The sequence below is a fragment of the Pongo abelii genome, chromosome 5 (genome assembly GCF_028885655.2).
Source record: "Pongo abelii isolate AG06213 chromosome 5, NHGRI_mPonAbe1-v2.0_pri, whole genome shotgun sequence".
Lineage (NCBI taxonomy): Eukaryota > Metazoa > Chordata > Mammalia > Primates > Hominidae > Pongo > Pongo abelii.
Genome location: NC_071990.2, coordinates 22,676,208 through 22,690,489, shown reverse-complemented (window position 1 = coordinate 22,690,489; position 14,282 = coordinate 22,676,208). Strand labels below are relative to the sequence as shown.

Below are 14,282 nucleotides of genomic sequence, written 5' to 3'. Positions count from 1 at the left end.
AAGACATGAGTACTTGCAGCGTAAACTCCATTCTCAAATGCCTTCTTCCCTTAATATACTTGGAAGCCCTTATAGCTGCACCTGGGGTTAAAGAAGCAATATTGCCTACCTGAGTGAAGCATGTCCCTTCTCTTCTTTTGTGAGCTTTCTCCACTACTGAAGGGAAAAACAAACAAAAAGTATTACCTACTTTCTTTCCCTTACTGCCAAGAAAGAATCTGGTCTTTGATTAGGCAAATCTGTTTCCCTACTCAAGAAGAAACAATAAAAGTCCTTTGTTGCAGTATCCAGTGGACCCTAAGTTGACTTTGTATCAGGGCCCATTTTTACTAATTAATCACCTGCACTGAAGATCCTTAAAAGTGAAAGTTCTATTAGTTGGTTAAGGATGTCCTTCCTGCATCCTTCCAGAAGCTATACATAAATGTTCAAGACAATTTTTATTGTTACACTCTCCAAGGATTACAATAGATGGTCACTTTAGGCATGGTTTTCCAGAAACTCCCCTTTCTTCATGAGCTAAAATATTAAATGTATAAAAACAATTATGTGGGAAATGCTCTATTTCAATGCTTAGATTTACTCATATTAAAACTAAAAGATCATTGGGCTGGAAAGTGAAAAAAACCATCTTGGTCCTGGATGAGACTGTGTCAGAACCTGGAACAATCTTCTCAGGGGCTCATCAACAGAATAAAAACATGTAAAACATCTATCTTTTTTGTTTCTTTATTTCTTTAGCCTATGGGATGGCTATTGAAAAGTTCCTCCCAATATGTTCCACTTTATATAAGAAATTGTTTTCAATATAAAAAAGATTTACTGAAACATTAATAACATTTTAGAGAAAGGAAAAATAAAGAGATAATTATGTAAACAGTAGAGCCAACAAAAGGCAGGAAAGCATCTCTAAAAACCTAGCAAGACCCTTAGGCTAAATTAAATAGTACTAATATTTATTGAATGTTTTGTGCCATGTACTTTACATACTTAATTTCAATTAGCATTCTTAATAATCCTGTGAGGTAGATATTATTCTTCTAAATTTTAGAGATAAGGGTCTGGGACTCAAAGAGTATAGGAAACTAACCTCAGCAGTTTTTCAATGGTAGAAGGTGAAATCAAGCTCAAGTCTTCCTAATTCCAGAATCCACATTCTCCTCCCTCTACCATTTGGGATCCTGGACAACAGAACTGAGTGAGCAAATGCTCTGTGCAACTATTCGACAAAATTGTTTTTCTATGACTTGGGATTATTTAAGGGTCAGTTCCCATCAAATATCAATGTTTGGAAAGCCATGGGCAAAGCTAATCTCAGATTCAGTACTTACAAATACTCAAGTTCAGGAGACTAGTATGTTGCAGGGTTAAAACCAGGATCCAGGTTTACCTTCATCTCTAACCCTCTTCTCCCTCAGGATGAAGGCTCAGATCAGTTTCATCTGTATGATATGCCTGCCTGACCTGGAGATCTTGGCGTTAAAGGAAATGTGTTTATCAAATGTGTCATCTTATCCTTGGAGGGCAACTGAGGATCAGAGCACAGCTGCCTTGAATTGTTTCATCGAGTTACTCCGTTGCAGTTACATGGAACATCAAAAAACGTCAAGAAGCCTAAAACATGGAAACTTGTTTAATTTTCTCAAACAATGGCACTAACCAAAGCAAACAAAACTTTGACAGAAGAAAGAAGCAATTGTTTAGCCTTGTCATGTCCTCACAGTTAATAACACAAAGGGTATATTCACAGTGCAAAGATACTTTCCCTTTCTCTCAAAATAGGAGATTACGTATTATAAGATATTTTACAGACGTCCTTCCTCATAGAACTCTGTAAACTTTACTAGCTCAAGAACAAAATCAAAGTTTCAATTCACTGGACTGATTCATCTTGCATTTTAGGTATTCTAATGGTATATTTGTACTGTGTGTTGCAACCTATAGAATAAATGTACTTCTTCATGTTTCCTGTTTGCTGAGGACAGACACCAGTGGCTCTCCTTTCGGCCTATGAAACAATGATTTCTTTTCAAATTTGAAATCTGAATAACTATGCACCACAATAGCTGCCTTTGACCCAGAATTTTTCTCTAGTCATTACCTTCCAAAGAATTTTTCTGCAGTTTTTTATCCTCTAAGTTCTGAATCTTATCCAAAACCTGTTACAACTTAAACTTCTGGCTCCCACTCTTAAGGACTTGCTGTTTCATCAGATCTTCCTTCTCCATTTTTCCATCAGTGAAACCTAAAATAAATTCAAAATCATAAGAATGTAAGAGCAAACCTAATGTTCTGTATGATGGCATAATTTTACTTAGAGAAACCAAAATATCTGAAGGTGAGTTATTCAAATCTTAAGTGACAACAGTTAACTTACTATAAGCAATAGAAAAAAATTTAAATATTAGAACAAGTGCTACAAAAGAATGAACATTTTGGGACAGAAACTTTCTGTATTGGTAAATCTGCCACCCTTCTGAATAATAAATGATTTGATTTTACTTCCTCAAGAATCACTATTGTGCTCCTCTTTGGAGACTTTTGGGGCATTGTTATAGTTTTGGTTAGAGTGGAAAGCAATTATACATAAATGTATTCTTTGATTAATAAAAGTATTTTATAATTTTATATGTATGCTTACCTGAGATGTTACATTACAAAACATCATTACTGGCTGGGCGCAGTGGCTCACGCCTGTAATCGCAGCACTTTGGGAGGCCAAAGCAGTCAGATCACCTGAGGTCGAGAGTTTGAGATCAGCCTGACCAACGTGGAGAAACCCCATCTCTACTAAAAATACAAAATTAGCCAGGCGTGGTGGCACATGCCTGTAATTCCAGCTACTCAGGAGGCTGAGGCAGGAGAATCGTTTGAATCTGGGAGGCAGAGGTTGTGGTGAGCTGAGATGGTACCATTGCACTCCAGCCTGGGCAACAAGAGTGAAACTCTGCCTCAAAAAAAAAAAAATCATTACTTCATAATAAAGTTTCAAAATAAGCAGAAGTATGTATTTGCCTCACTTTGACAGGTCTCATTAGTTCAGGGACTCCTTTTTATATTAACTTTCAGATATGATTCCTTGTCAGGACAGAATGTTTGTGTAAAAATCTAACTCCAAAACTGAAGTAGAAATACTATTTTTACAAACTATACTCCGCATCAAGAGGAGTATTGTGTCTCAATGCATGGTAGAGTTCCTTATTACTTTTGACTATGTTTATACATGTGAAATCAACCCCACCATTGCCTCTTTCTTCATTCCGACCATCCTAACCCTAACCATCGGTGTGTTCTGCTGTGTGATTGATTTGGCTTCCATAATTGATTGTTATTGATTGGCCAGAATGAATGGCTCAAGCTCACATTGTGTTCCAACTCATCAACAGAGTATAGTTAACATCTACTTTGGAGGACAATTTGACTTCATTATTAAATATTGCATTTTAGCAATTAGCCAGAAAGGGGTTCATTTCTATAAGCTCAAACCTATTGCTAATTTTAAAGAAAAACTTCAGACTGTAGAAACTTCAGATCCACGTCTAAACACAGCAAATAAGCCAGGCATGGTGCCTCATGCCTATAATTTCAGCATTTTAGGAGGCCGAGGCAGGTGGACCACTTGAGCTTGGGAGTTCAAGACCACCCTGGGCAACATAGTGAAACCTCATCTCTACCAAAAATACAAAAAATTAGCCAGGTGTGGTGGCATGTATCTGTAGTCCCAACTAGTCAGGAGCCTGAGGTGGGAGGATCACTTGAGCCTGGGAGGTCCAGGCTGCAGTGAGCCGAGATCACGCCACTGCACTCCAGCCTGGGTGAGAGAATGAGACCCTGTCTCAAAAACAAAAGCAGAAGTAATAACCAAAAAAAAAAAAACCAGGAATAAACGCATCTGATCAAAAAAAAGAAGAAAAAAAGAAAAAGTCTTATTAATTTAAAATGCATTTATTTACCCTACTTTGTTATAGTTTGCTCTATGTTAATGTATGTACATTTTAAGTCATCCTTTACCATTTACCATCTTTACGAACACACTTTTGAAAATGGGTAACAAACTCTCTTAAAACTGCTAATGGAAGATGCCAAAGAAGAAGAGGACTCCTCGCCTCCAAATGTGGGAGAAGGCCTTGGAGTCTCCTTCTGTAACTGAGAAGCAGAATACTCCCATTGTGTGAGGTTGCTTGGCAGTTGCAGCTGTCACTCAGACTTCTTATCCACACCAAGCACTTCCAAATACAGGAAAGAAATTAGACTTTGTTTCTCTACCCTATTTGGATAATAATTAAATGTTTCAACTAGAAACCTCTTCACTCTGGCATCTGAAGCATCATTTTAGTGTCAACTTCTCTTGAAAAGGGCACACACACACACACACACACACACACACGTACTCATACTTGCTATTTTCTTTGCCAAAATGTTTACTATGTTATAGGAAAAAACTTTTTCTCTTTTCTTGAAATAAAATTAATTTCTTTTGTTTGTGCTTTCCTTCAAAATGTCAATTTGAACATTTTTCACTATTCTTCTGAAACAATTATTCTCTTTAAATCACAATTTTTACTAAAAAGGCTCTTTGCTTGACAGATTTGGACACTAAAAAGGAAAATAATTACTTCAAAAGCTGTGTGTAAATAGAAGACAATTTGTAAGCATCCCATGTGAAATTAAAAGCCCCCATGCCTATCAGGCCTTGGGAAAACTAAAGGACCTTCACATCCCATAATAGAACTTAGAAACAGTAAGTGTCTCTTACTACTTGTGAGCCTGCATTTCAGCCACAATAAAGTAAACTAGTCAAACGAGTATTAACAATTAACACATTTAAAAGCATTGCAAAAATTATAAATATCTACTATTTCATTGGCTATTCCAACCTAGACACTATTTTCAAAATTGTGCAAGAGTAGTGTTGCCATTACTAATTTGATCAATATACCCACCTCTGCAGATTATTAAAAATAAAAAAAAAACGAGTCCAGGTAGATAGGTTAATAGGAAAGTATTAAACTATTAATTTCCATTACAGGACAATACATAAGAAACATTGTGTTTTTATCAAGCCAAACATAGATGCCTACAGTTACATATACATCTAACACTTTCTGTCTGTCTCAACTTATCTGATGCTCAAATCACCTTGTGTGCACTGTACATCATATTGTAGCTTCTCAAGGGTTGGAGTACTTGAAACTGTCATGTGCTTTCATTTAAATTTTTTTAAATTCATGGACATTTAATACACATAAAATATACCAATGCTAGGCAGGAGTCACCCAGTATTTGAAAATCATAATCAACCAGGCGCAGTGGCTCACATCTGTAATCCCAGCACTTTGGGAGGTCAAGGTGGGCAGCACTTTGGGAGGTCGAGGTGGGCAGGTCACCTGAAATAAGGAGTCCAATACCATCTGGCCAACATGCTGATACCCTGTCTCTACCAAAAATACAAAAATTAGCCAGGCGTGGTGGCATGTGCCTGTAATCCCAGCTACTCAGGAGGCTGAGGCGGGAGAATCACTTGAACCCAGGAGGCGGAGGTTGGCAGTGAGCCGAGATCACGCCACTGCACTCCAGCCTGGGCAACAAGAGCAAAACTTTGTCTCAAAAAAAAAAAAAAAAAAAAGCGAAAATCATAATCAATACATTGAATTGCTGAAGCTCAAATTCAGAGAGTAGTAGATGAAAACAAGCTAAAACATATAGCATAACAAAAGATTAACTTGGCAGTGGATTTATCCTATAGCAGTGGTTCTCAAAGCATGGCCAGAGAACCACAGGGTTTCCTAAGACTCTTTAAAGGTTTCAAAAGATCCAAACTATTTTTATAATAAACCAAGATGCTAATTTCTCTGTTTCACTCTCATTCTTTCACAAGTGTACAACAGAGTTTTCCAGAGTTTAATGTGTAAGATTATAACAGAATGTTTAGAGAAGCAAACCTAAGAATCTAGCTTTCTATTAAGTCACACAATAAAGAAATTTGTACAAATTTAAAACAATGCTGTATTAGTACCTTTTGTGTTGCTTATAGCAGAATACCTAAAAATTTATTTTAAAGGAAGTTTATTTAGCTCATGGTTCCACAGACTGAGAAGTTCGAGGGCATGGCCCTGGCTTCTGGACAGGAGTTTCATGCCACATCACAACGTGGTGAAGAAGGGCAATGGGAAAGTAGATATGTGTGAAGAGGAGAAAACCGAAGGGCATCCTGGCTTTATAACAACCCACTACCACAGGAACTAATTCATTTACATGAGAACTAAATCAGTCTTTCAAGATTGAGAACTCAGCCAGACGTGGTGGTGTATGCCTGTAATACAAGCTACTCAGGAGGATGAACTGGAAGGATCCTTTGAGCCCAGGAGTTCATGGTTGCAGTGAGCTATGATTGTACCCCCATGCGCCAGCCTGGATGAGAGAGTGAGACCCTGTGTTTAAAATAAAAAAAGGAGTGAGAACGCACTACTACCAGAACAGCACAGAGCCATTCACGGGGGATCCACCTTCATAACCCAAATACCTCCCGCTAGGCCCCACTTCCCAACACTGGCTCATTGAGGATCAAATTTCAACATGAGCTTTGGTGTGGACAAACAAATTATATCCAAACCATAGCAAATGTCACTCATTTTTTGTTGTTTTGAAAAAGACAGTTATTTCTTATTAAAATATGCCATTTGTGTCAAGATGCAATGGGATTATTACTGTCACTTTAGAGTGAATTAGTAATTAAATAGTTTAAAAGTTTTCTATTTTAATTTCTAATATAAATATTGAGAGATATGACCCACATTAACAAAAGCTTTCTTTTTTGGCGGGGGGTGGGGGGTTATTCTCAAAAATTTCCTAGCATGTAAAGAAATCCTGAGACCAAAACATTTGAGAGTGTTATTTTATAGCATTGGAATCTCAATTTATTTCTAAAACCTCAGTTACTAGTGCTACCAGAATCAAAATTAGAGTGGCACTTCTTATAAAATTCTCCCAAATTACAATTTGGGAAGATTAGATCCATATTTCTTGTATTGATTGTTAATCAACAAAATACAGTGAACAGAGTAATTTTAAATATAGGATTTAATATGATTAATTCCACCTGGTCCATTCCTGGACAGCCACTCTTCCTGAGGACCTAGCTTTGCCATTCAATGCCATTCTGCTAGGAGGCATATTGCTTGGTGTATATTACGTGCCCAAAAAGTGTTTACTGACCATTTGTTTTAAACCTGCTTCCTCATTAAAGTCTATTTGACTAAATTACTAAGTTTATTCCTTGTTTTGACTTCATAATTATCATGATGGTCAGCAAATCAAGGTTAACAGGCATTGGTGTAGTGGTCAACCTAGTACCCCCCAGAACTATCCTGGTTAAGCTTAAATCCTTACTCTAACACTTGCTCTTGTGTGAATGTGAACAAGTGCTTAAACTTCTCTGCACCTAAATTACCTCATCTGAAAATTATGAAGACAAATAATACCTTCTAACGACTTTGTTATGCAGATTAAATGAACTAACACTTGTAAAAAAACTGAAAACTGAGCTTAATAAATAATAAATGCTATATAAGGATCACTAAGTAAAATATCACCTAATTTCAACTGCTGCTCAGAGCAAGTGCATGGATAACTGTGATTTGGTTATCAGAGAAGCTTCCCAGAGTTTTGATATTTAAATAGATCCAGATGCCTGAACTCTTAATTCCCACTGCTAAAAGTTAAGAGTAGCAGGTTAAACATGAGCAGCAACCACAAACACACTGAAATACTGAGAGGAGAAAGGCCATAAAGCTTTAAAATGTAGACACAAAATCTTATTAGACGCACCATAGAGAAACCCAAACATATTCAACTAACAAAAATGAAATTAAATAACCAATTTCAGCAAGAAAATAGAAAGTTGGGCCAAGTCTTCTACCTGAGTTTATTTTTAATTGATACGAATGACAGCATAGTTTTTAAATTATCACCTTAGTAGTGTCTTTACAATTCTAGCTACTCTTTAGAAAGTGTCCAAAAATAATGAACACATAGAATCATGTAATACAGTCTAGCTAAAAGCAAAGAAAGAATTAGACAGTTTCTAGAACACTCACCCCTTGGCTTCTGCAATTTCATGTGGGTTGATTTTCCAACTTATATTTTCCAAAAAGATGATATCCCTCTTCTACTTGCCAGACTTTAAGTCTCAAAGACGCAGACATATGCAGAATGGATGGACCGTCCTCACCAACATTGGAGTGTGCTCAATTTCCTGCAGTTTCATTGTCATCGTGCCAAATATCCCAGCCTCTGAGCTTGTTTATGACGAATGACAATGAATAACTTCCAATTTTCTTTATAGCTTTGTTTTGTTCTTTTCCTTTAAGCTTATCTGAATTCAAATAACTAAATAGGATGAAACATGTTACCAGAAAAGTTTTGTTTAATGAGCTCTGATACCACATCTCTTCATCTATTCACATTTCATTCAAATGGAGTAAGATCCAGAAAATATAAGTTAAAAGACATAATTGAAAAAAAAACAGAAATGAGAATTTCTCTTGAAATGGATTACGGACTAAAACTTGCTAGAACTTTGTCACAGAAACATATTCTAGTAATGGGATGGAAAATCCTCTGGTCTGTTCCATCTCAAATGGTCACACTAGAAGGAAAGGTGCATCTATTCCACAGAGTTCACGGTTGAAGAAGCTCATTTAACTTCATGATAATATTCATCTGACGTTATCAGTAGGAAGCAACATATTGGTCTTTAGATAAATAAAATACAATAACAAATAAAGAGCTAAACATTGCTCTTCAGATGTAGTTCTTTAAAGCAATGCATTTTAAAAATCTGAAATGGAAATACAAATATTGAAGTACTTACAAACTTAGAAAAAAAATCAAGCTTTGAGATTTGCAAACAAAATTCTTGAAATGAATTATGAAATCCCACCATGTAGCTTTTCCCTGTGGATGTTTAGGCAGGAAAATTCCAAGTAAGGAAAGTCCATTTCTGTGATAACCATCAAATGTCTTTCGGTTTATCTTATTTATGACCAGAGGCCTTGCCATTCAACACTGAGTGCCATTCTATTTAGGTTTCCATAGTGGTGAGCTGCCATGCTTGGGGAGACACAGCCCATAATAGCTTATGGAGCAATAAAGGGACATCTTACGGAGAAGTTTCTCATCCCTTAGCTCTGGTACTGGTGCCCGCACAGCATCTGTCTCCTCCTTAGTCTTGTTACCACACTGAAATTGCTTTGCTTTGTTTCCATGCCAAACTGGAAAAGCTCTCAATCATTTCTCCTGCCATGTCTATAGGAAAACAAAAGCAGGCTAATCATGCCATTATGACATTGCATGACAGGCAAGGTCCATTTTACAAAGCAGAACCGTAAAATGAAAAGCTTTGAAACCCCTTCCGCCTCTTACTCTTATCCTTAAAGCCAAACTAAATTAAACCTGCAGCATCTCTGCATTTTACTCACTTTTATCAATATTATGGAAAACAGGCTTCAACACCAAATATGACCAAAGATGAAAGAAAGCTATCATTTATTGAGGGGAAAAGAAAAACTATTTAAGTTAACAGTGATGGGCAAATTAAAGGATAATTTATTTAGCTATAGAATAATTAACCAAAATGTCTTATTAAATATCTGAAATAAAAACACTGAGGGCCGGCCGAGCGCAGTGGCCCACGCCTGTAATCCCGGCACTTTGGGAGGCCAAGGCAGGCCGGATCACCTGAGGTCAGGTATCGAAACCAGCCTAGCCAGCACGGTGAAACCCTGTCTCTACTAAACATACAAAAATTAGTCGGGTGTGGTGGCGGGCGCCTATAATCCCAGCTACTCTACTCGGGAGACTGAGGCAGGAGAATCGCTTGAACCCAGGAGGCAGAAGTTGCAGTGAGCCGAGGGTCGTGCCACTGCACTCCAGCATGGGCAAAAAGAATGAGACTCCGTCTCAAAAACAAACAAACAAACAAAACAAAAAACAAACAAATAAACAAAAACACTGAGGGCATAGATATGAACTAACCAACAAAATTATAAAAAGAGTAGAAATGTTCCCATATTTCAGTTTAGCAGCAGGGTCGCACTGCCTTGTTAAAGATGCATTTGCACTTCTGGGCTTGTGAATTAAGTGTGGAGAGGCCAGGATCTGCAGCTGAACATTTCTGGATTGGGCAGGCTATATAGGAAAAAAAAGATTTCCCTCAAGCTCAACAATTTCTGTCCTCTGAATAGGGCAAATGTGTCTGAGCACATTCAAAATGTCCCTTTGCCTTAAAACGTGAGAAAATCACGTTGTAATAGCAGAGAGAGGAATCTGGAGCATATTCACACATGGAATAATATCATTTGCTGACGTCAAGGTCGTGTCTAAGAGCCTACTACTTAGAATACTTGGAAGAGAACAAGTAGAAAGGTAAAGATTATCCAATGGAAAGGATGTTCCTCAAACTATTTATGTATTCATTTCTCTTCTCGGAGAAGGAAAAATCAGTAATTTATTACGAATGCGGTGTTCTCAGAGGTTTCTCCAGTTTTCTGAAGAAACAGAAACTTTCCAAAGCACTGCAGTTTATTTAAATTCTATTAAATATCTGGTAAAATCATGAGTAATATAAATATAAATAATATTCATGTGCAATAATATCTATATAATGTATCAAGAAAAAAGATTTGTGAGTATTTTCAGAGAAGTCAGGATGGTAACTTAAATTTCGAATACTGTATGTGGGAAGATATAATCAGGTGGACATACACTTTAATTAGCTAATAAAATCTGTGAAAAAATTACTAGTTGATAAAATGGAGATTTGTTTTTATTGAACTTATAATAGTCAATTTAATATATAAACAGTGTAAATTGTGCAATAATACAAAAGCCTCTATTTTATACTTTCTTAAATTTTCACAACCGTACTGACACATGATAAAAAAAATTACGCTTTTCATTTTACCAGTAAAGAAACTGAATATCCAAGAGAACAAAGTAACTTATTTAGAGTAACAGAAGTTGTAAATCACCAAATCAAGAGGAACATTCGGGACTTTAGCTTCCATTTAGAAGCTCTGCTAAATTATACCTTTTGATGTTGCTTCCCTATGTTAAATTTAAAAGATGTTTTGATCAACTTAAGACAATAGTTTGTATGTATATATCTAAGCATTTATATATTCATATATAAAATTTACATATATTTATATACATAAATGTATATACGATAGTTTGTAAGTATATAAGTATTTTTATATATAACTGTAGATTTATAGGTAATGTATTTTTTACATAGAACTATCGATTTATATACAATTTATATTTTATATATACATAAATCTTAATGGAATAAGTCACGTGTTGTTTTCTTTTTTTTTTATTATACTTTAAGTTTTAGGGTACATGTGCACAATGTGCAGGTTAGTTACATATGTATACATGTGCCATGCTGATGTGCTGCACCCATTAACTCATCATTTAGCATTAGGTATATCTCCTAATGCTATCCCTCCCCCTTCCCCCCACCCCACAACAGTCCCCAGAGTGTGATGTTCCCCTTCCTGTGTCCATGTATTCTCATTGTTCAATTCCCATCTATGAGTGAGAACACGCGGTGTTTGGTTTTTTGTTCTTGCGATAGTTTACTGAGAATGATGATTTCCAATTTCATCCATGTCCCTACAAAGGACATGAACTCATCATTTTTTATGGCTGCATAGTATTCCATGGTGTATATGTGCCACATTTTCTTAATCCAGTCTATCATTGTTGGACATTTGAGTTGGTTCCAAGTCTTTGCTATTGTGAATAGTGCCACAATAAACATACGTGTGCATGTGTCTTTATAGCAGCATGATTTATAGTCCTTTGTATATATACCCAGTAATGGGATGGCTGGGTCAAATGGTATTTCTAGTTCTAGATCCCTGAGGAATCGCCACACTGACTTCCACAATGGTTGAACTAGTTTACAGTCCCACCAACAGTGTAAAAGTGTTCCTATTTCTCCACATCCTCTCCAGCACCTGTTGTTTCCTGACTTTTTAATGATTGCCATTCTAACTGGTGTGAGATGGTATCTCATTGTGGTTTTGATGTGCATTTCTCTGATGGCCAGTGATGATGAGCATTTTTTCATGTGTCTTTTGGCTGCATAAATGTCTTCTTTTGAGAAGTGTCTGTTCATGTCCTTTGCCCACTTTTTGATGGGGTTATTTGTTTTTTTCTTGTAAATTTGTTTGAGTTCATTGTAGATACGTGTTGTTTTCTATTGGTCATATGCTAGCACAAGAATAAAACTCTACAAGGGAAAAATAGGAACACAAACTAAACCTTCAAATATAAGGAAACTTCATTACGCAGATGTTTTTGGCGTTCCTGAGATGTCTGTAGTGTTAATACCCTCCAGGTCAGGTGTATTTAATGGCCGTTTGGATCAAGGGCCCTTGGTCTTGCCTGAGGCCCTCAGTTCTTCACCCAGACATTAACTGACAGAGACTGAGCAGCTCAGAAAACACTCTTACATGATGGAAGTGCTCAGTCAATAGAAGCTTCTCTACTAATAGGCACACAGCACATTAGTGAGATTTCCACCTACAGTTTTAATGACCCGAATCCAATCTTCTCACACTGGAAACCTATTTGAACTCTGAAAATAAACATGGGGTCAGATTCTGTTGCATGTATCAACACCAAACTTTGATTTAACAAAATCGTATTGAATAACTACTTAGTTCTCTATATAAGGCTATATGAGGACCCATAGAATGAGAATGTTTATATTTTGTTGTTCTGTAGAATGTATATCTTACCTCCTGTTATTTTCTCCAAAAACATTTCTATCTTGGATAAAAAAAAGAAGGGACATAAAGTGTAAATAATATTTCTAAAGTAGCTTTTAACTCTATTTGTTTATATCAATTTCATCATCCCAACTTAGTGTATAACAATCTTAATATCATACTGTAAATTCTCCCCAGGGCCTGAAAGCTTAAGGAGATGAATAACTCCTCCCTTCTCAGGCCCAGTCCCAAGGTGCAACTTGCGCCAACAGCCCACGCCAGCAGCCTGCACCAGCAAAATAGCAGTAGCAAGAAGAAAGCCAGCAGAAGACACCTACCCTGGCCGGAAGACGCGTACCCCGGAAGATCGAGGAAGAGGCCATCCGGGTACAACGTAGCAGTTACTTCAGACTAAGACACTTCCTGTTTATAGGAGACTATAAAACCTTTGCCCTGTCCTCACTAGGGGCTGACACCATTTTAGGCCTCAGACCGCCTGCACCCAGGCGCTCATTAAAACAGCATGTTGCTCCCACCGCCTCATGTTGTCTGTTGGCACGCTCTCGGGGTTCGAACCAGTACAAGAACCTTACACATATGATACTGCACCAAATAAAAATAGTCTAAAATAACAACAGCCAATATAGGCACAAACCTGAAAGTGTCTGCATAGAAGTAACACATCAATGTACTTGATAAACTAAAGTGTAGATATTTTATGTGGAATAAACTTTGAAGTGAGGAATACCACTTGAATGTCAGCCTGTTCTTTGTGAGAAAACAATTGTCCCTTCTCTTCAAAGAGTCAGGAAGGCTTTACTAACAAAATAATATACCAAGGACTGTGTGAATAGTGACATTCAGAGGACGTGAGACCATGGTCCTAGGAATAAATTGAAATGCATGCAATTTTGAGCAGATTTGAGAACGGTGTCCTCATTTCTTGTATATCCCCACATGACTGGTTGCACCATCTGTACCATTTCTGTCACTGGTTTACTCATCTCCCTTTATACTATCTTTTGCTCCATGCTTTGCAGTGCCTGAGGCTGAAGCTCATGACTGATCATGTGCCTCTATTCCCTAGGAGTTTTACCAACGAATGTCATCTCTCCTGTTTTAAAGATGTGCAAGTAAAATCAACCAACGTAACACCTGAAGACAATAGATTCTCTAAAATGAATCTTTTAAAACAAGAAAAGTGACGTGAAGATGGAATGAGGCACGGATGGAGGCACTGTGCTCTGATCCTGTATTTTTATGTATAGAGCAAAGCTACACTGGTTGCTCAACCTAATTTCAAGGTAATGTTGCTCGCAGCTTGCTGAATGCAGCAAAACTAAATAAATAGAAATCTTTTCCTGACCCATAGGGAAAGAAACGGCACCATTGACTACATTCTCAGTGTTAATTATTTTCCACATATATTTATCTTTAATCCCTTGGTATCTGTTACTGCATATCCTCCAGGAAACATTGGTGTTAGCAAAATTCACAGAG

General features: G+C 37.0%; 1 protein-coding gene across 1 annotated transcript in view; it reads left to right on the top strand.

Moving 5' to 3' along the window:
• LOC129059809 (uncharacterized) overlaps positions 1-13,615 on the top strand; it is a 75,825-nt gene extending 62,210 nt beyond the window's left edge. Inside the window, exon 3 of the mRNA XM_054557074.2 lies at positions 13,023-13,615. Coding sequence (XP_054413049.2) covers positions 13,023-13,085 — 63 coding nt within the window. The 3' untranslated portion in view covers positions 13,086-13,615. The remainder of the gene's footprint in view (positions 1-13,022) is intronic.
• Positions 13,616-14,282: the final 667 nt, after the last annotated feature.